The sequence below is a fragment of the Engraulis encrasicolus genome, chromosome 21, assembly GCF_034702125.1.
Source record: "Engraulis encrasicolus isolate BLACKSEA-1 chromosome 21, IST_EnEncr_1.0, whole genome shotgun sequence".
Classification (NCBI taxonomy): Eukaryota; Metazoa; Chordata; class Actinopteri; order Clupeiformes; family Engraulidae; genus Engraulis; species Engraulis encrasicolus.
In genome coordinates, this window is record NC_085877.1 from 6,530,550 (window position 1) to 6,552,778 (window position 22,229).

At 42.7% G+C, this 22,229-nt stretch overlaps 2 protein-coding genes across 9 annotated transcripts in view; both read right to left on the bottom strand.

The window, feature by feature from the left end:
* Positions 1–3,422, bottom strand: part of dysf (dysferlin, limb girdle muscular dystrophy 2B (autosomal recessive)) — a 97,334-nt gene extending 93,912 nt beyond the window's left edge. For 4 of the 7 annotated variants that reach the window (XM_063187359.1, XM_063187363.1, XM_063187361.1 and 1 more), the window contains exon 1: positions 3,040–3,422. In XM_063187359.1, the coding sequence (XP_063043429.1) occupies positions 3,040–3,127 (88 nt within the window). In that variant the 5' untranslated portion in view covers positions 3,128–3,422. Of the gene's footprint in view, positions 1–719; positions 1,126–3,039 lie in introns of those variants that run through there. The other 3 variants (XM_063187365.1, XM_063187360.1, XM_063187364.1) reach the window with 1 other exon arrangement.
* Positions 3,423–9,584: 6,162 nt separating this feature from the next.
* znf638 (zinc finger protein 638) overlaps positions 9,585–22,229 on the bottom strand; it is a 28,748-nt gene continuing 16,103 nt past the window's right edge. Inside the window, exons 3-26 of one of the 2 annotated variants that reach the window (XM_063187367.1) lie at positions 21,954–22,015; positions 21,805–21,834; positions 21,352–21,701; positions 20,448–20,695; positions 20,204–20,338; positions 19,399–19,497; positions 19,196–19,260; positions 18,543–19,066; positions 18,407–18,429; positions 18,159–18,293; positions 17,811–17,942; positions 17,658–17,699; positions 17,310–17,441; positions 16,578–16,706; positions 16,362–16,387; positions 14,585–16,211; positions 14,416–14,481; positions 13,021–14,169; positions 12,613–12,733; positions 11,940–12,167; positions 10,879–11,193; positions 10,577–10,699; positions 10,332–10,453; positions 9,585–9,854 (exon numbers count right to left, since the gene is read on the bottom strand). In XM_063187367.1, the coding sequence (XP_063043437.1) occupies positions 9,774–9,854; positions 10,332–10,453; positions 10,577–10,699; positions 10,879–11,193; positions 11,940–12,167; positions 12,613–12,733; positions 13,021–14,169; positions 14,416–14,481; positions 14,585–16,211; positions 16,362–16,387; positions 16,578–16,706; positions 17,310–17,441; positions 17,658–17,699; positions 17,811–17,942; positions 18,159–18,293; positions 18,407–18,429; positions 18,543–19,066; positions 19,196–19,260; positions 19,399–19,497; positions 20,204–20,338; positions 20,448–20,695; positions 21,352–21,701; positions 21,805–21,834; positions 21,954–22,015 (5,964 nt within the window). In that variant the 3' untranslated portion in view covers positions 9,585–9,773. Of the gene's footprint in view, positions 9,855–10,331; positions 10,454–10,576; positions 10,700–10,878; positions 11,194–11,939; positions 12,171–12,612; positions 12,734–13,020; positions 14,170–14,415; positions 14,482–14,584; positions 16,212–16,361; positions 16,388–16,577; positions 16,707–17,309; positions 17,442–17,657; positions 17,700–17,810; positions 17,943–18,158; positions 18,294–18,406; positions 18,430–18,542; positions 19,067–19,195; positions 19,261–19,398; positions 19,498–20,203; positions 20,339–20,447; positions 20,696–21,351; positions 21,702–21,804; positions 21,835–21,953; positions 22,016–22,229 lie in introns of both variants that reach the window. The other variant, XM_063187366.1, reaches the window with a different exon arrangement.

A 22,229-nucleotide genomic window follows, 5' to 3' on the forward strand; every position in this document is an offset into this window, starting at 1 on the left:
GAGCTGGACAATTACAGGAAGGAGGAGTCACAGCGTTAAATGCACGCTAAACTGGGAGCTGCCAGTCATTCACTGGGGCACTGGAAATATAACAGACATAGAAAAGTACAAAATCATTTGCCCATTTAAAAGAATATATATGACTATTTAATTCATAAAACACACATACATTAAAATGTGATTTTAAAAAGGCAGGGAAAGGTTAAGATGAAGAGATTAAGAGTCCGCTCCATTTGTCTGTGCTCCCCATAGAACAGTCCAGCTTCACCAAAGTCTTATAATGTGTGAGCAAAGATTCATAACTAGTTTTTCACAACTGCTTTTATTCTTCACAGGTTAACACAAGTAGAGGAAGCATTAGTGAAGATGTGTACCTTTCATAAATATGCAACAGATAACCTTGCCATAGTGTGTTTTTCACATAAACACAACAATTTCACATTATGTACACACAGTACCCTTGTACAGTAGCATTACACCTCCCAAACATATCCCAGCAGTCTTCTTCCTTCTTGACAACATGTCACTGTTTTAAAAGGTATGCTCTGCTGCATCACAGCTGATGTATCAGAGGGGTATACTAAGAACCTGGTTCAGGAGTAAACCAGGTTAAGTTAAGAGGTAGTTGGAAGCTCTTCTATTAGGTGATTTACCTCTTAACTTGGTGTACTCCTGAACCAGCTTCTTAGTATAGGCCCCTGGTGGCCTTATAGTCTTACCTCTGAAGGTGATGCCAGCCTGGGGGTCGCTGTGCCTGTCTCCCCTCTCTAGGTTAGTGGCCCTCTGGAGCACGCACCTCAACATGATGCCACAGCAGCAGACACACGGCTCAGCCAGTCAACCATCCAAGCGTTATACTCCCAACGCACGCACACAAACACACACTAGAAAATCCAGCTACTACCACCCACAAGCAGACTGTTGTGCGCTTTCTCTCCAAGCTAGATCAGCAAAAGGAACACAGAACTGGATTGTATGTAAGAGAATAGAAGACCACCTCTATCTATCGCTCTGTCTGTCTGGCTCAGGGGTCTGAGGGTGACCCAACAGCTCAGTTCCACACTTGTGAATTCTCACAGGCGGTGCACGGCTGGGAACTCGCTCAATCACACCCATACACACACTCATGTACACACAAGGACTACCCCCTGCACTGGTCCGTACACATCCCTCAAGTCCAGAGGAAATATCAACATTTCCTGCTCCCTCCCCTCTTTCTCAGCCCGCTGTCTATCTTAACCGTCCTGCTACAGACATTAACACTGTGAGGTGAGGTGAACTAGATGTTTTTTATTCTTAATAGTTTCATAATTATGCATTTTAGGTGAAGGAAACTATTCTGGACAAATTAAATAATTACAGACACCTCTTCTACTACAGACTTTTACATTGTGTTTATCAACTACAGTTAACAAGTTTTCAATCTAAACAGTTCAGCTCTTACTCGTCCACTAAAAAAGGATGAGGGGAATTATAACGGGACAAAGAATAGTTACCTGGAAACTTTACAGGGAATTTTACGGCCAATAGTCTGGAATGAAAAGAATCAGGCCTACTCCAATGAAAGCCATTCACAGCTTACTCTACAGATAAACTGTCAAACTCTTTGGCAACAAAATAAAAACGTTTAGTCAAGATGCTAGTAACTTACTAGACTGTAGTAGACAATGTATACAACTTTGCAAACTTAAAATTTACTGCAGTGTTTCTTTGTCCTGGTAATACAATAACAATACTGATATGTTCAATATTACCGAGGTGTTTTGTTGTGAGTTGATTTTCTTTGCCCTCAGATTAGATTTAAACTTGCCAATTTAAAGTCAATTATCATGCAGCCTGGAAAATTGGGTCAGTAGTGGGTTACAGTCAGGACAATGTGACACATTTGAGGAGTGCAGGAGTATACCACGCCACCCTGAGGAACTCTGTTGTGGAGATGGAGCTCCACCTACTGTCCTAGTGGCCTATTAAACATATACAGTATACAGTAGGCTGCAGTATTTCAAAGCCTCCTGCAGTATTTCAAAGCCTCCCCCATTGGATACTAGCAGTTAATAACAACATGCACAAAGCTATTCCATACTACTCATTCGTCACACTGGAGTTTAGTCACCACACACAGTACCTCTTGATGGCAGATATCTCACTATTTTCCTCTGGCTCTCATAACACCATGATGCAGCACCTTTTTCCTGATTATGTGTTATAGTCTGCCTTTGGGAAATAGGCATCTGGGCACCATGTACCACAAGACACAGTTTTTAAACAGAGAAAAAAGGACTCTATGGTAAAGGGGTCGAGTTCAGGGCCTCCTTTTTTGCACACAGTCAAGACTATCGTCAGCTGAGAGACAGTGCTCAGGGCTGTTGAAATGTTATGCACTGTGTCTGTTTCAAAGCATGATGCATGAAACTGCAACTGTAAGACCACAAAATCAGGGAAAGGCTTTTGACAGAGTGGGCACGGTGTCAGGGAAGCAGGGGCTGCTCTGTGCTAAGCTGAAGTCATAATGGCACAGGTCGAACTAACCCGGCTTTGTGTTGTCCAAAAATCTGCTGCAAATCTCCACACGCTTTCCACACAAAGCTGCAGAGAGGCACATGTATCGTGGGTGCCCGACTGGCCCACTCTGCCAAAGCCCTATGTGTGCGTGTGTTCACTCAAAACACTGACAGTGTGCTTACTTAGCCCATTGACTCAGTTCCGTCCCTGGGTGCCTGGCTGCGTGTGTAACAAAACTCCCCCCACTTACCGGACATCTGTCTAAGTGCGTGGGTATGTCGTCGTTCCAATAATAACCTCAGCTGCCGGTTACTGTCGCAAAACTGCCCCTTGCAATAACACACAGAGTATGTTTGTGCGTGATATCTGATGTGAAGTAGGTGAAGTTGTAAGCAAGACTTTCAAATACATACGTATACATACCTGAACACAGGACAGTGGATATGCCGTCAGAGGCTAGACAGTGGTCTTGTGCAGGACAGACATGCTAGACATCTACACCCCTACTCTGGGACCACCCCACCCCACCCCACCTACCTTCATATGTGACAGAGCAGTAGCAATCACTGATGTCCTCATCGTGCGTCAGCACATTCTCAGCACAGAGGATAAACACACGCAGCATGTGTGGAGGGAGAGAGGGGCGAGTCCACCAGAGTCCTCACCAGGACAGGTCCAGGTCCAGACAGGAGGAAAAGTCTCCAAGATTCAGTGTCCACCCTGCAGTCGATAGGATAAGCCCTATCAAGCCAAGCCTGGGCAGGAAAGAGGGCTATAAGGCAAGAGATGCAGACAGCGAGAGGAGTGGAGGAAAATAAAGGGCCAAAAAAGGCAGTTTGTCGTAAGTGCTGAGCCTAGACTAGACCGCTACGCTCTAGTCACCCAGATAGCTGGTGCGCCTGACTCACTCTCTCTCTCCTCACACACACACGCTGCCCTTTCAATCACAGGCCACCGCTCTGCTTAAAGGGCCAGCACAACACCACAGAATGGAAGAGAAATCCCATTGTTTTTTTGTTTTTTTTTTAAATCAATGTCATTTGTGACCTATTACATTTGCAGAATGGTGTGTGTCTCCAGTTGAATAACTTAGAAGGTGAAAAAGTGGATCGCAAACTGACTACGCCAACAGCAGAAACGTTTGTCTATACTTCTGCTGCCATGTAAAAAAAAAAGAAAAATCAAAAAGAAAAGAAGAAGAGCAAACCACTTTTTCACCTTCTGACCTTTTACATTAACAGTTCAATCACCTTCCTTTCAATCATCTGTGATCTTTGGGGTGCATTTGACCCAAACCACTTAAAAGTCCACAAAATCAGAACAAACCTAAAATTTCACACAGGTTTATGCCTCAGATATTTAATGCTGGCGTGTTGGTAACATAAAACGGCCTTTAAAGGTGCACTGTGTAATATTTTTAGTAGTTTATTTTCCAGAATTCATGCTGCCCAAAAATGTCCGCCATTTTGAATTTCCAGGCATAGACATTTTTAGCAGCACAACTCACCATACTTTGGTCATACTAGTAAATATTAGTTCATTATACAGTAAATATCCATGACCCGATCAAATTTAGCAATAGCAGCACAGTTTCAATGAGCAGCATAGTTGCAATACCTACTCTGGCCACCATCCTACACAGTGCACCTTTAAATATACCCCCCCAACCAACACAAACACACTAAAAAACCTGATCCATGACAAGGCAAAATGTACAAAAATAGGAATAAATTGTCAGTGATTGATCTGAAAACAGATGAACATTTAGTATTGGAATGTCATGGCTCTATATACTCTTAAATACACATTTCTGCTATTTATAACATTAGAAAAGAAAACCTAATTAGCTTATTAAGGATAGTAACATCAACATGAAAGACTTTCAACCATTCAGACAGATTTTTTTCAACATTAATTTTGTTTGAACGTTTAATCATAAGCATCTTTGAGTACCATGAAAGGCATTACACAAAACAGATGTAAGCTTATTATTATTAGTAGTAGTAGTAGTCACCATCAGATTGGTTTAAGTCGTTGATTGTGGATACTGAGCAAAGGGCACAGCAATGTTGACCACATTTGACCCATCTTACGCAAGTGTGTGTGTGTGTGTGTGTGTGTGTGTGTGTGTGTGTGTGTGTGTGAAAACTAACAATAATGTAACTTTTGGGCAGAGAACAAAGGCACACTTATGTACTTTTGCTTCTATTATGTGCTGTAAAAAATGTAAGTTCCCCAAAGAACGTAAATATCACAGACACTTCATGTATTATGGGTACAATTATTAAAAGCATATCATAATAAAAAAAAAAAATGATTAATAGCCCGTTACCAATATCTCTTGAGCTGGCCATTTCTTCAGAGTTCTTGCTGTAGGTTTCATCAATGTCACATAGAGATGCATGATGGACGATGATGCTTAAGCAAGCCAATGCACCTGCCTCTGCCTCACACAAGGTGAAGGAAAATCACAATTATAATATATACATACAGTACACATACACACACACACAGTTGCCAGGTGGGCTTGGTTTGGTAGAGTATCTCTGAATGCACAGCACCTCGAACCTTGAGTAAGATGGGATACAGCAGCAGAAGACCCCACCAGGTGCCACTCCTGTCCTGCTAAGAACGGGGAAATGAGGTTATAATTCACACATGCTCGCCAGAATTGGACAATAGAAGATTGGAAAATGTTGCCTGGTCTGCTGAGTCTTGATTTCTGTTACAACAGTCCACCCTGCCTTTTATCACTGGACACGGTCCAGGCTAGTGGTGTAGTGGCATATGGATATTTTCGTGGCTCGATGTGGGTGCCATAGTATCAATTGAACTTTGTTGGAATGCCACAGCCATCTGGGTATTGTTGCAGGGAGATGAGAGATTTCTGAAGGCAAGAGGGGCCAAACTAGCACTAAGAAGGTGTACCTAATAAAGTGGCCGGTGAGTGTATATATCCCATTTATTGCACATCAAATTATTCTTACCATTTTGTCCAAAGCTACACAGGTGGTATGCAGAGTAAGCAAAGGTTGCAGTATTGCTAGAGAGGCAGTTAAGAGTCTTCGCAGGTTTGAAGGTTAAAAGGAATGACCCTTGTCAGCTCGTAGCAGTGAGAGATCACAATGAAACACAGTGTAGACTGGTAACGAGACATTTCCAGACCATTTGTATTTGAGGAGTACATCACCCTGGAAGGGCCGTCATAATTGCTTTGCCTATTACTTGGAAGGAATCAAAGCCTTGTGCAGTTTTGGGTTGAGTTACATGAGGATATCAGCTATCTCAGTGTTTTGAAACAGTTAATAGTTTGTCATTAAGAACAGAAGCTGTGAACATGAATGGAACCTTTTAGTAGAAGTGTTGCTTGTTAGAGGATAGAGAGTAATAATATGCCAGGGGATTGTGAAGCATAAAGGATGTGATTTTTTTAGAGCCTTTGTCTTGAAGCGAAACCCAAGGAGTAGTTTCAAACCCTGGCAGATAGTAGTACTGTATAAATATCAGTATCTGTGATTAGTTTTAAGACTCCTCTCATCAGAGTAAAGGGGTAAAAAAAGCTGTGTCCTTGAGAAAAATGCAACAGGAGAGGTGAAATGGGTAATAGACTAAACAGGTGACTTGAGCGCGTAATGAAATTAAGGAATGAGTTCCAAAAATACACAGTTCACCTAACAACAAACAAATCTGTCTCAAGCTCTACCCAGAGAAACAATGTTTGCTTTAGGCCTACACCATCAACCATCACATGTTATAGATTAAATTAAAGGTTCTGCCATTTAAAAATACTTGCAATGAATAAAGCATACCATCTCCACCTGCAAAGTTTAAATTGTGTTCTGTCTGCAGAGTTGCTGAGGAAATTTAAATTTAAACTTAATTGTAACATAAACTGCATATTCAATTGAAGAACTAGCAGTTAGTCATCGTTGTCTATTAATGGTGTTTGTGGTTGTTAATTTGCACTCCCCTTCCTTGCAAAGCTATGTCTGTCATGAGGAAGCTCCCACCCTATAAATAGTTTCAAATAGGGAAGGCATGCTTTCCTCCGGGAGATGGAGCCACTGACTAGAAGTGGTGAGCAATAACTATATAAAAAGACCTTAATAGAGAGGGAAAATATAAGACAACATACGGGTAAGTAACTGATCTTCTTGTAAATGCAGTTTGGCCGCTTCCTTGGCTTACGTTTGTCAAGTTGTTTGGTCTTTGTTATTAATTTATGTGGGAAATCCAAAACTCATTCCTAACAACGTTGTTTTAAATCGTAGTTGAACTTGAAGTTGGAACAACGGCGAAAGAGGCATCAATGTACATGGTCACCAAACCCTTCGTACAGTTTTGGGATCAAAGGCCTGGGGGTTAAAGTCACCACCATCTTGAGTTATCGTGTCGGATCATACTCAAGGTCGGATATTGTAAAGGCCTATAATACAAGTCACGACAGAAACTAGATTATTATTGACATAGTGAAACTACAAGGATTCAAATGACAGTTAACCTTGATTGACTTTCAGACAAAGCTAATCGTTTAAGAGGGATTACAAAAAGCAGGCCCGTCACTAGGTTTGAGAGACAGGGGGGCTTAGCCCCAGAGGAAGAAAATGCGCGCTTGTGGCGCGCGCCGACATTTTTTCAGCTCACCTGCTAAGGTTTTGTCTATGAATTCATTATTTTAAGAGCAAAGAAATCCCGCACACTGTCCATTCCACCAACAAACTTTAATACATTGTTTCGGTCATCCGACCTTCTTCATGTTGTATTAAAGTTTGTTGGTGGAATGGACAGTGTGCAGTTTACACTTGAATGACAACCCAACTGGGATGATATCCTACGCACCTGCCCACCTACAGAGGTGTGCAAAAGCGTCTTCTTGAACAATTATTTTAAGAGCACCATACCGATTTTTAAACACTAGTTACAGTGATTTTTTATTTTTTATTTCACATTTTAATGAACATTCCTTATATGTAAGCTAAACAAAATATTTCAAAATGTTTCAACTGATGAATATTATGTATGGAAGTTAATATGATTAGATAAAAATGCAGAGAGCATAATTTACACAAGGACTACACTCTCAGAATGAATGTGTTAAAAAATAACACAAAAGATGTGTCGTCACATACTTAACACATGTTGTGTTGAAATCAACACAACATGTGTTAAGAAGCTCAAACTCTCAACACATTTTGTGTACAGGAAAAGTTAACATAACTGTGTGTTATTTTAGTCTGGGCGGGATTTTTTTTTTAATTGAGCTTTCTTTGACTAAATGTGACAATAGTAGGCCTAGTACGCTACTTGTCAATCAAGGCAAAAACAAAACAACAGTTTGTCATATGATAGGCGCCTACATAGGCCTACATCTAACCATGCATTGGAACAAAAAGTGCAAATATTGAGGGGGAAAAAATACCAGTAATATCGCTATGCTAATCGGCAAAGCTGGTTTGAACAGGAGGGGGCGCCCCTCACAAAATTTTACGGTAGATTTGGTGGATATTAACCAAAACAATTCCTTACATTAACCATCTGTAACGGCATTTTTTATTACGATAATAATTATTGTTTCAAAATGTGTAAATTAAACAATTCATTAACAAAGATTTTAGATAATCCCTTAACCGTCAACTTCCGGGTATGCTCGACCCCCTCTTTGCTCCGGTGCAAGCGTCACCGCCACATTCGACAAAGGAGGACAATGGAGTTCACGTCGGTTGGGATGTCTTACGAGCCCTCGGTAAGTAATCATTAATGTATCATATTAATATGCTTAATCAAGATGTGGAGTGTCAGAATAAACCTGAAATGAAGATAAACCAGTAATTTAACTGAGGCTTTAGTAGTATTCCTATCAAATGTAGACTATCTTCCTCCTGAGGTAATGTAACGTTAACGTTAGCTGAACGTTAGTTGGCAAAGCTAGACGTCTAATTTGATCATATATTTATATATCTAACCTAATTACAGTAATGTTATGGAACACGACGTAAAACATGATCATTGGCAACAAAAATGGTCGCCGCTCGTCAAAAAAATGGGGGAAAAAATCGGCGAATACATTTATGCCATGTAGCTAAAAATAGCTGTTGGCGCCGTTACCGGAGTTCAACCAGCCCTTAGCAACAGTATTTCTCTGCTGCTCATGCCTACAGGTGCTTTCCCTCAGTATTAGCTTAGACTGGTTGGGACGACAAAACTGCTCTTTTTCAGTTTTTTTTTCTTATTTGCAACCGTTTACAATTACCGACACCAAATCGAGCTGTTGGTTGCTTAGTGTTTTAATCGTTCGTTATACTATATTTCATGCTGTTAACATATCCACGAAGCAGGGAGTTGGACACCCAGCCATGTATCACGTTTTCAACAAAATTTAAGAACTTTAAGGAGTTACTAACTGCGCGTCTCCAGGAGAAGCAGTGGTCAGGAAGCGATTAATTCAAACAGGTTCCTTACTTGGAAAACTATGCATCCCCGGCAGATATTTGGTCATTTTTACTCCATTAGTAGCTATTTTAATCAGTTCATGTGTGTTTTCAAACTGTTAAGACAAATATTAAAAACTCAACTATAATTTCAAGACAATGTCAAATTGATTTATTACACGGGTATTGTGAGTGAAAATTGGTACTTTGGGTCTGAAGATTTCATCCGTGTAAGTAATTACACTTTTCTCGAGGTGTTGTTAGTCACAAAGCACAATCCTCTACCTCTTTCCCCCCCGCATAACATATTGCTGTGCACCCTGCTTTTATTGCTGTGCAGTATAATAAGTGGCATTAAACAATAAATAAGCAACCATGAACTTGTATTCAGATTAACTTGCCTTCTTGGTGGTTCGTATTCAGTGCTTTACTGCATTTGTTTTTGGAAAAATGTAAAAAAAAAAAAAAACAACGATTTTGCAAAATCGTTACAGGGGGGGCTAATACTAATGTAGGGGGTGCTAAACGCCCCCCTAAAATAGGCCTAACGACGTCCCTGACAAAAAGCATATATGATAATGCCCAAGTAATCCAAATAAACGATCAGATACATCTTCTCAATGATCCAAAAATGACAAATAAAAACAAGGGAAGTATTTGTAAAGTCTACATACAATTTATTCCATTGAATTGTTCAATGTCAATTGTTTGTTTTTTTTTTTTAAACCTTTACAATTAACAGAGGAATTTGTGTATAATCAACAACATTAACATCAAAATAACATTGGACCCCAAAACGGACAAATTAAAACAATAAAATGTAACTCTTTGTGGGTAATAAGATCATTTGGACGTCGTCCCTGGACACAAGGCTTTTTTGGCGCTGCCAGTCTTCTTTTGAGTCTTCAGTTTCTGGTAATATTTCTTGGAGAAGAAGACAAAAAACAAACAAAAAAGGTTTTTTTACTATTGTGCTCAGATGGGTCTGCTTGTATTGTACCGGTACTTTCATTTGAGATTGATTTATACTATTTGAACATTTCTAGTTACTGGACGTGACTAAGTCACTAAACTAAAGATTAAGTAGGTTGAGATGAGCAAACCATACCTTGGCAATACATTTGTAAATTTCAGAAAAGCCCCAATATTGGATTTTAATCATTTTTTATGAGTAGTAACCTGACAGACAAATCCCTACCGGCTTTATTACAATGTTACATCCATTAAAATATTGAATTGCATCTAATATACATTATCCCTATTGTTATTTTCATGTACTGGTACATGGGTCCATTTCTTACCATGCCCACACTATTATGAATTTATGTTTGCCATGTTATCATATGGGTTAATGGGAAGGAATGAGAAGAAATAGTAGGAATTATTGAGTTGGGATGCTACCTGCATGTTCTGATAGTGCTTCAGGCTGCTACAGTGGGTCTTCTTGGCTGCCTCTTCACTGCCATAGAACAGCGAACACAGCTTACAGAAGAATCCCGTTTTAGGCACCACAAAATCCAAGCCTGTCAAGAAAACACGGTTACACAACACGGCCAATTATGCAGCAGCTGAAGACATAAAAACAAAGGCTTAAGCCTAATCTTATTATTATTAAAATTTATGAAAAATTTTATCGTTTGCCATACCGATTGGGTTGTCGGCGTTGAAGGGCGGCATGGTGAAGTCAGTAATCAAGGGGGAGTCAGAACGAGCCCTTTTAGCCTCTGGTTCCAATTCTACATCCTCTTCCCTCCTCTGCTCGGATTCCACTGAAAGAAGACGACAATGTTGCGAGCATTTCATTGGCCAAAGAGTCAAGGAACACATAATTAAACCACAGAATAACATTGTTCTTGGTTTTCCATCTACTCATCAAGTGTACGCCCACTTGCTTTTGCCCTTGTACACGACTAACTGATGTATAACAATTCAATTTTGGATGTTGTACCTTTGTTAAGTGCCCCCGTTTCTGGCGAGTCGCCCGAGATCTTGGAATGCTCCTCCTTGACATCCTGAAGGTCTCCTTTACTCTCTTGTTTCGAGGACATCAACTCCTCTTTGGTTTCCGTAGATCCCGATGCAGCATCCGAGTTCTTAGCTTCAGAGGAGCGCAGAGCAGGTGTGGTCTCTTTGACCAGAGGTTCTGGGCCCGTGGAAGAAGCCTCTTCGGATCGGGACTCCTCTGGGTTCGGATCCACTTCCTCCTCCTCCTCTTCCTCTTCAGTCATCTTTGCAGCCTTCCTTCCACGAGCAGACTTTCTCACTAAATAAATGGACAAACAGGGGAGGACCTCTTTAGGAGTGCCATAGTTCACCAGAAAAAAAAAGCAAGGCAAGACCGCAAGGAAAAAGAATTGCATCTATTTACACCCCTTGACAGGTGGCAGGACAATGTACTGTAATTATTCTGGTTATTATTCTAAGACCAACCTGAGGCCTTTACATCTTCAGATGAATGCCATAATTCAAAATAAAGAGAACAATAATGGCATCGATAAGACAAGGAGAGCATATAATATAAAGCATATAATAATCACACAAAAGCTGGAATTTAGAAAAACAAATTGCCCTTATACAGATAGGGTGGTGTGGGAGCAGGTAGGAAGCAAGTGGAACAGAGATACAGGGTAGGTAGAGTCTGGAAATTCGAACCCGTGAGCCCATCGGAAATGCACATAGCCTGTGTAAGGTCAAATATCACACTGAGCCACAGCACCCCCTGGTGGGACAATTTTCATTATTCTGTTAAGACATTTTACACATATAGGGGTCAAAGACAAAGACATTGGGCTCAGACGTCAACGTCAAGTGGCGTAACAGCATCTAATGCCCATAAATTCATTAGTAATTGGTGGTTGATATGCTGAATGACATGCTTCTTAGATAGTCCAACTAAAAATCCATACAAAAGTGGCACTGGCTGCCATTGCGCCGCCCTGACGTGTGCTACTGCTATAACGTCACTAACCCACATATACATTTTGATCGATTTATTTATTGAAGACCAACCTGGAGCCTGTCGTGCCCTCTTCTTGGCCCTGCCCGATCTCCTTGTGCCGACTGCTTCCTCCTCCTCCTCCTCCTCCTTCTGCTGCTCCTCTTCCTGAGGGTCTGGCTGCGGCTGAGAGGGTTTCTGCTCCTCTTCATCCGGCTGTTGCTCCTCCTCCTCCCCCACCTCGTCCACAGTGACGAAATTCATCCTGGCTACCTCCTCTATCCCGGGGGAAGAGGAACGGTCTACTAGAGGAGAGGAAACAAATACATATTTTAATGTAGATTTCTGTCTCTTCAATCTATACAAATGAAATGTTTGAAACATTTTTTTTTTAAATTATTATACTATTATTATACTAATTATAGCACTATTTTTGACCAATGAATTAGGAATTCAGTAAATAAATTCAAGATTTAGCGAGGAACTTAGCAAAGCTTTTGCTAATCTGTAGATAACATAGCTGGACCATTTTGTCCAGTCATTCTGTTATGTTGTCTATATGTTGTCCAAACTTGATCAAGCATTTATGCCACAGAAATGAAGAAAGGCAAGTAATGTGTCAATTTGACTATATGTAGCACAATGCAAGATCTCAGGACAAGAGAATAACAGTTAAGTCTAAATAGGAGATCCCCCCGCGAGGAGTAGGGCGACGGTGTAACTGAATCGTCTGAACACTGCACTCACCTCTGGCGTCTAAAGGCACATTGGTCTCCTCCTCCACGCAACTCTTAGCGTCTTCTTGATATGTTTTTTCCTCTTCCATTTCATCGTCGTCTCCATGTGCCTCATCAATTGTAACCAAAGTCTGTGAGGGGACAGGCAGAGCAATTGAATGAAAGTGAGAGGCCTATGGCAAAATTGTGGGTCATTTTCCTCAAAACAGCTAACATAGCTTATATGTTGAGAACAGAATACAATACAAATTGTGTGTAAACAAGTACCCATAAACCAAAAAACAGAGAGGAGTAAGATGTTACGTCACAGGTAGCTTCTCTGTGTTAGCCTGTTTTTACCCAGTAAGTACACAGTAATTACTCTACCATAAAAGAAAGCGTTATCAAGGATTTTTATGTTATAAAAAAATATGCTAACCTCAGGATTGAAAGCATCCCCCGACTCCTCCTCCTGGTTATCAAGACCTGTGTCTGAGCGATTATCAGCTTGGACACTTTCTCTGTCGTCCTCCTCCTCCTCCTCATCTGCTACTATTTCATCCAGGGTGACCAGGGCGTTTAGATCTCGATCATGGTCCTCCTCCTGATTTTCCACCTCGTCTTCTCTGACCGCTTCGTCCTGGTTCTCCCCTTCATCCTCCCCGACCTCGTCCACTGTCACCAAAGCCTCTGGGTTTTCCCCGGCCTGCCTCTTCAGCATCTCTTCCTCGGCCTCCTCGTCCTCTCCTTCGTTGGGGAAGTCTTCCTCACCCTCGCTGACCTCGTCCAGCGTCACCAGAATGTTCTCGTTGGACGCTCCTACATCCGGAAGAATCCCACATTCTGTTTGTTTATCGGATTCTGAGGCTTGTTTGTCAGTGGCCCCACCAACCGATTTGGTATCTGATGACTTTTCTGAAGTAGAAGACTCTCTGCCCTCTGCCTCTTCATCAACCTTTGAGGTGGACGGCTCCGTGTTAGCACTCTCTGAAGCAACACTGCTTTGTTCCAGATTGGCTTCAGCTTTGACAGACAACTTTTCCTCAACCTTGACTTCCTCTTTGCTAGCATGCTCGGATGACTCTGCATTTGAAACATTTTCAATAGTTGTAGCAGCTGCGGTTTCCTTTTCCTCTACAACACTGGGAGTGCCCTCAGCATTGGCAACAGTATCAACATTGTCTTTTTTCTGAAGGTCTTCCTTCTGTTTTTTCCCCTTGTTGTCCTTCTCCTTGGGAGATTCAGGTTCAGTTGCTGTGTCTGGTTCCACCTCCAGCTCCTCCTCTTTTGTGTCCGCAACAGCACTGGATCGGGTTTTACGCGTTGCTCTTTGCGGGGTTTTCTTTGCCTGCTTCCCTTTGGGGGCTGGCGTGGGAGTCTTCTTTTCAGAGGCTGTTGCTGGCTTCTTCTGGGGTGGTTGGGTGTCAGCTTTGGGTGAGTCCAGAGATCTTTTCCGTGGCTCAGGAGCGTCCGAGACCACCGCTGGTTCTTCCTCCACGTCCTCATTGATCTCATCCACAGTGACAAACTCATCCATGTTAAAGGGGAAATCATCCTCCTCCTCCTCTTCCTTCTTCACAACAGCAGCCTGTAACATACATGAATTATAAAAAAAATCAGAAAGTATGTATGTATCTATTATTTTATTAATTTAATAAAAAAATTCAGGAAGAATTTAGCTCTGGAAACACACAAGTATGGCTGCATGTACTTTATGCAAAAACTTGAATGGACAACACCAGCTAGGCTTGAAATTTAATTTTGAATAGCATTTGAACACACACCATTGTTCGGGCTTTGGTAGTGTTGCAGATGTAGTAGTAATTGGTCTTACCTTCTCCTTCTCCTTGTCATCTTTTGAACTGCTTGATGGCCGTGTGCTTTTGCTATTACTGCGGCTCTAGGAAGTAAAAGCAAAAAAAGTCATGCACTGATACTCAATATACATGAAGTTACTTGATTTTTGTTTTTGCTTTGTCAGTTAAAAAATTCTGCACCATTACCTTGCGCCTGCTGTCCTCTTCACTCGCTTTGCTGCTTTTAGTGGCAGGACTGCCCTCTGCTTGCCTTCCGCTTCTTCTGGGCGTACTGGAGGCGGAGCTGGAAGACCCTCCACGCCGTGGGGTAGGCGCCTGATCTTCGTCAGACCCGGCTCTGCTCCTGCTGCGAGACCTTGATTCTCCCGCCGGGCTACCATCGTTTCGCCCTCGTCCGTTACCAGAGGTAACAGTGGCAGTGGTCGGCTTCTTACGGTCTGCTGGCGTTGCTTTCTTCTGTTGGGGACTAGATTTATGGACAGTCTTGCTTGGAGTGGTGGACTTGGTGGCAGCAGTCTTCTTCTCCGCTTCGGCCTGTTTCTGCCTGGCCTCTTCCTCAGCTCTCCTCAAGGACGACTGCAGGCGACACTGATGAACAGCCGCCTCCAAGGCCTTCAGGATCTCCTGGGTGACGGGAGGGAAGTCCAACACTGAAGCGCCATCTGCAGACACATCAGCTTGATTGTCCACCATAGGTTTATCCATGGAGGCAGTGCTGGACTTATCACCAGCTGAACTTGATGATGGATTTGAGGGAATGGAAGGGGCAGAGGGGGGTTCCTTGTCTGGAATAGGTAGCTGGTCTGCTTTATTGGGCTGTGGCTCCGAAGGCATATTCTGTTTCTCCTTCCCGTCCTGTGCTTCACCAGATACATTTAATATCTGACCTTCCTGTTCAACGTCTTTCAAGACTTCAGAAGCCACTGCTCCTTCAGGAGAGGTGGTCTCATCCTTAGTGTGGTCTTCACTGCCATTGGCAACTGGGCTCTGCTTGTCGACCTTGTTCTCCTCCTTGTCAGGTACAGACTGTTGAACATCCATTGGTTCAGCATCGGCAATCATCTTCCGTTCATCCTCCTCACATGGTTCATCGTTTGTGGCTGGAGTGGTCATGGGCACAGCATCCTCTGTCTGTGAGGTTTCCATTGCAGATTCTTCTGTCGCAGCAGTTGTTGTCAAAAGGTTTTCCTCTTGGTTATCTGGCACTTTGTCAGCTTCAGGGGTAGTGACACCGGGCATTTCACCCGGCACTTCTGTGCTTTCAGAAACAGTCTGGGTTTCTTCAACGAGGACGTTTTCAGAGTCTTTTCCAGTAGGAGTTTCTACAGCAGAGCTGTTATCCGAGTCTTTAGCAACAGAATCTGAGATATCACCAGTCGCATCTGCAGGTGCAGAATCACAAGGGGCTTCTGTTGCTTCAGAGCCATCTGCTTTAACATCTACTGCTTTAGCTGCAGAATCACAAGGGGGGTCTGCTGCTACAGAGGCCTTAGGGACCACTGACACATCGGCACTGGCTGGTGTAGTAGGATCGGGGCCTGAGTCGCTAGGAGCGGCACTGGTCTCAGGGATCGCTGACTTTGCATCATCAATAGGAACAACTGCAGGAGCTGTGGTCTCTCCTGATGTCATTGCGGAGGCACTTGTGGTCTCTCCAGAAACTCCATCACCCGTGACTGCCGTCTCCTGAGCCTGTTTAGCCTCCTCAGGAGTAGCCACTGCACCTTCCACAGGTTTGCTGGTTTCCGTCTTGCTGGCTTCTGCTTTGATGGCTTCTGCTTTGTTGGTGTCTACCTTAACATCCACTTTCTCGCTAATAAAACGGATAGATGGATGGATGGATGAATATGATGCCCCTAGGTGTTAACTTATTGTATGATGATGTGGAATAATACACATGTAGGAAAAATGAACAAATCTGTTGGTTGCAGACATTTTCTCATTTCAAGATAAGACAACTTACCCCTTAGGTTCTGGCTTCTTTTTGGCCTGAAAGACAAAAGTGTTCGCATTACATTGCTCTACATTTTATATTACACTGAAGAAAAAATAATAGCAATAATAAATAAATAAATAGGACTGAATTATTGCAAACAATGCAGTACGTACATATGGGGTTTACTCTGACAGAGAGGGAAAAATCAGTTTGACAGATTTTTTACAGAGCCAAAAATCTTACCTCCTCTGCCATCTTCAGAGGTTTAGCCAGAGTGAAGGTGAGTGAGTTGTTCTGGACGATGCATGGAGACTTCATGAAGTGGCTGTAAACCGTTTGGGCAACGGCGGCAGACTCCATCTCAAAAATGATCTGCCACAGACAAAAAGCATGCAGACACCAAATCTCTCTTAGTATGTGGAGTTCCTTGCACCAAATACAAATACAGTACATAGAAAAAGTGAGACAATATTTGTAGTTGGGGTGTCGCAGCTAGATGGGTCAGACAATCTTATATCCAGAACTAGATTGTGCTAAAGCAAGCTACTACAGAGATTGAAAAAGAACAGCCCATTAAAAAATAATCATTTTAAAGCTCATTCGTCAAAACCAATTTGCATATGAAATGTGTTGCAGTACAGCTGTAGTCCTTATGCTGCAATTTGTGTGCCTTGGTGTCTGAAGTACGCGCATCACTGCAACAAGATGTTGTTGTATATCTGGCCCAGAATGTGTGGACAAACGGTATCTCTGGGCTGGAGCGGCGTGACGCAAAAGAGTCCAATAACGTGCAGCCGGCTATTGATAATTGCTAGCTTGGAACTAGAGGTAACACCATCAGAGTAAAAGAACTACTGTAGCCCCACCAAAATTATTTACAAATTCACTTATTTAACTCAAGGGGAGGTGTAATATGATCTTATGTCCAGCAATGGCGCAGTATAGCTTTCCCTTCTGAGCTCAGATTATACATACCCGTTTATTGAGAGGGAGAGCCAATTTATATGCACCCACGCCTTTGACGAGCTTCAGGATCTCAGGGACGGCACTGCCAGTACATCCCCCCATAGAAACTGTCAGGAGACGCTCCGGGAGGGTGGCAATTTCCTGAGGTGGTAAGAAAAGTATTATAACTCACAATACCAATTCATCCAACAACAACATTGTTGCATACTGGACATTGTACTGGTTAATTTAATGATTAACTCAAAAGCATTCCACTTTTTCCTAGTGGACAAAGACAAAAAAACTTGCATTTATGGAGTTACTTCTTGTAAACATGTGTGTGATGAAAATACAATTATTATTAATATTATCACTTACCTCTTTTTTAGTCATGCCCATACAAACTCTGAAGACCGATTCCTGCGACCAACAGAGAAGAGATATATTGAAACTCGGATGCAAGATGGAGAGCTGGCAATATCAATTTGTGGTTACCAAATGGTTCAGAGAAAAGTCAAATATAATACTAACAGTGAACCTCAGGACAATAGGTGTATTCATCATGGAAATAGTCAGCCGTTTGTCCTCAATTTTTGCAGGGGTCTCCGAATAGGCGTTCACCATTGCCTGAGCAGCCTCCATTGTTGGCATCTCAATGAAAGCCTGTATCACCAAGCAATTGAAAAAGTTAGAAGTTCTCTTTATCAGAATCCATGTACTTTATGAAAGATCAGTCTTTAAAAAAACGTTAGGTGATAAATTACTAGGCAAAGACGACAAATCCCCTGGGGATCAATAAAGTTACTCTACTCTACAAATGAATGAATACAATTCCCACTTGAGCACATTTAAAAAGCTTACGGATGCGTTTATGTGTACCTTTCTTTGGTTAACAGCGATGACTGGGTCCGTGATGCAGCCATGAGGTCTGGCCAACTCCATAAGCTGCTCCTCAGTCACCCCATTAACAGGGAGACCATATACTGCAACCACATTCTTCCTCCAAGGAATTTCCTGGAAAACATGAGTTGTCTTAATCTTAGCACTCTTGTTAGATCCTATGCATACTTGAGATACAGTTAAGGCAGACAGAAAAGGCAAAGACAAAACAGACGCACGTCTCTTACCCTTTTGACAACCTTCTTCACAGCTAGGGTGTCGATTGCGGAAAGAAAGAAAGGAAGAAGGTCGTCAATGCAAGGAGAGATGCAACAATGGAAATAAACAAAGGTAGTCTTGAAGTTAAACACAATGCGAGCTCACCTGGTGCTTTGAGTACAGTTTTAGCTTTGGCAGCTTGGCCTGGCTTTGTCGCGGGGTTCTGTTTGGCCACGGTCTGGCCTGGTTTGGTTGCACTCTGACCAGGTTTGGCTGCCAGTTGTGCCGTTTTCCCTGAAGCCTGGGCCACCTTTCCCACGGCGGTGCCCGCCTTCGCCACGGCGGTGCCCGCCTTCGCCACGGTGGTGACCGCTTTTCCCGCGGTTGTGCCCGCTCTTCCGATCGTTGTTCCCGATTTTCCCACCGTCGTGCCTGGTTTTCCCGCAGTCGTTCCCGCTTTACCAGGGGTTGTGCCCTGTTTACCGGAGGTCTGAGACGCTTTCTGAGCTGCAGCAGTCTGGTATGACTTGGCTGTGGTTTGGCCTGCTTTACTTTGAGTTTGCTTGGCTTTAGCTTGCTGACTAGATTTAGATATGACATGTCCCCATTTTGTTGATGGCATCACAGGCTTCAGGGTCTTCTGAGGAACCCTCTGAGTTGCTGCTACTCGACCTGAAGCACTGTCTTTCCTTCAAGAGAATGAAATTAAGATGTATTGAGATTTACATTTTTTTAAATTAAGTAATTCAAACTTAATGGAAATGTTTGTGTATTAAATTGGTAAGTAAATAAATAAACAAAATCAGAATCATATTAACCTTTGAACAACTGTGACCTTTCTATCGTCTCTGGGAGGATGCCGATCCCTGGAATCCTTTAGTTCCTAGAGAGAGAGAGAGAGAGAGAGAGAGAGAGAGAGAGAGAGAGAGAGAGAGAGAGAGAGATCCCTGTAAGTGGTGCCTGTGAAAGGGCCTAACAGTGGTGTGGATGGAGTGGGTAGAGTAAATAACTTTAACCATACCTCTTCCCTGCAGATGGTGATTAACCTGCCATGGATTCTCAAGCTCTTGAAATTGGCCAATGCTCTCGCATCCTCCTCTCGCTCCATGCAGACTGAGGCCTGGGAACAGATTCAACATTTATCTTATTTGTAGGCAATGTTGACAATTTTTATTGTGTGACTGAAAATCCAGGATCTCGTCATACCGATACAGAGCTAATTGTGCCTATGTTGATGTGACCTTGAAATATTCAGTTCTCTTTTTATTGCATTATTTTGCATCGTATTGATAGGGTGAATCGGCACAACCATAATCAGCATTCCATAAATATTGTAAAAATGTCACAGCTGCCACAGCTTTCCCATCTTTCATGCTACCCTTCATGGTTATCATCCAGCCATGGTTGCATTTCAGTAATAACTAGAAGCACTCAGAGCGCAGACCTCCGCCAAGGAAGCTGCTTGATAGAACATTTGACTATGTTACACCAAGTCTTTCTGCCTTCTTTTTGTGGAGTCCCCGCAATTCAATTTCTGGTCACTAGGGGCGTCCAGATATATAAGCCAGCAATGGTGAAGAATCTTTTAAAAAGTCCTGTTTCCGGTTCGTGACCCGGATCACCACCAGAATTTAATCACTTGTTCCTTGGGTCATTACTAACAACTCCACAAAGTTTCGTCCAAATCAGTTTATTATTAGTTTTTGAGTTATGCTGCTGACAGACAAACAGACAAACCAACGCGACCGAAAACATTACCTCCTTGGCGGAGGTAAAAATGAACGCAGCGTTTTTCAACTTGTAAAAGGAGTGAAGGGCCATCATACCTCTTCAATGGCCTTGAGCAGGAAGGCATTGTTGATCTTCCCAAAAGGCTGAATGACCTCCACAAGCTCCTGATGGGTCGTTCTGTAAGGAACTCCTTTAAACCGCAGCAGGCAAGCCGTGCCCGGGCCTGCTTTCTACAAGTGGTAAAAAAAAAAAATCGAGATTTTAGCTACCAAAAGTTAGAAATGAAAAGTTTTGCCATGTTAAGAAGCATTACACGAGACAACGTTTTTACAGTCATACCTTGCTATAGGAGGAGCTTGTGCTGTAACCGCTGGATCTTCTGGAGACGGGAGAAGGCGTCCGTCGTCGGTCTCGATCCCTGTCTCGCTCCCTCTCCCTCTCTCTTTCCCGCTCCCTCTCTCGGTCTCTGTCCCGGTCCCTGGAGGACGAGGCAGCACTCTTCTTCTTTGCAAATTCAGCGTATAAACCCGGAGCCAAGGAGCCGACAACCGCCTCCAGAGCACTGGTGTCTTTCAAGTTCAAACCAGCTGCATGGGAGTAAAAGCACAGAGTTCACTCTGATAAAACAGTCATTTTGAAGTATTTTTTGTGCTTTCGCCTGTATGAGGATGGAACAGTGAAAAAATGGGAAAATGGTGGGAGTAAGAGATGGAGAGGGGTTTGGTTAATCACCCAGATGTCTCGAACCCAAGTCCCTACCAGGCTTGTACGAAATTCTGAATTGAAATTCAACGTAATGCCATAATTCGAACACTAGGTGGTGGTGGAAGCAGCCCAACAGGTGCCGGGAAGACACATAGTGATAAATATACAGCACCATCTAGTGTTCCCATTTTGTTATTACCTTGAATTTCTCTGAATTGAATCTACACCACCCATTGAGAGTACATAGAACACCACCACCTAGTGTTCATATTATGGCATTATTGTGAATTTCAATTCATTACTGTGAATTTCAATTAGGAATTTCATTCAAGTCTGAACCCTACCCATGGGCAGTGTTGGCGATTAAGTATATAGTACCCCCACAAACCTTTCCATCTATCCATGGTAAGTTCATTGCTCATTTGCATCCCTTTTTAGCCTGCTACAGAACACTAGAAATAATCCTGTAAAAAGTATAAATCCTTACACTGAATTAAGAATAATGAACGTGGAATGCCAATAACAGCTAATCTCTTACCAGAGGACTCGATCAGCTTCTTGGCCAGCCTTTCGCTGCTGGTGGACCTCCCTCTGCGATGGCGAGTGGTGCGGGCCGGAGACCTCCTGCTGTAGCCCCCTCCTCGCGGGGAGTGGGACCTGGAGCGGGAGCGGGAGCGGCGCGAGTGGCTCCGGGACCGTCGGTACCTGCCTGGGCTTCTGGAGCGCGAGCGGGACCGGGACCGAGAACGCGAACGCGAGCGAGAGTGAGCTCTTCGAGTTGTGGATCCATGATGCCGCCTCGGACTGGGAGATCTGGTCCAAGACTTGGACCTAGAGTTAGAGTGCCGCTTTGGGCTTCGGTGCTCCGCAGCAGATTTGGGCTCATTTCTAAAATGAAGATTTAGGCCATTACATATCCACAGCATTAATCTACAATGTATCTACAGCATTTAGAAATCTGGAATAAAATTGAAGTTCAAAAAGTTCTTACCTGGGGAGTTCTGCGTTCCACTCAGGATATCTGCAGAAAGACAGGATACGAACATGTTATTAATAACAACTTCCAGGTGAACTGATGCAGACGATCCACGAGATTTCACAAGTATTAAGTGCAGCAGTTGCTAACATTTCTGAACTTACTGCTTCCTTAGACGCCGACAGCTCTCAATGTGAAGACCGGTGTTCTGATGCTCTATCCAGTTCTGTCACAAAATTACAAGAACAGTTGAGAAAGTCAAACTAATCATCATCAAACAAATCTTGCTTCCTTTCTAAAATTCTAACATCTTTAATGGCAATAACATTTTGGACTGGATTACATTGAAAGAAAATGTGTTTTTAAAAAATGTAAAGAATATTGCTAATGTTAACTCAAATCAAAACGGTACAAAATGCTTCCTAATGTAAAATATCATT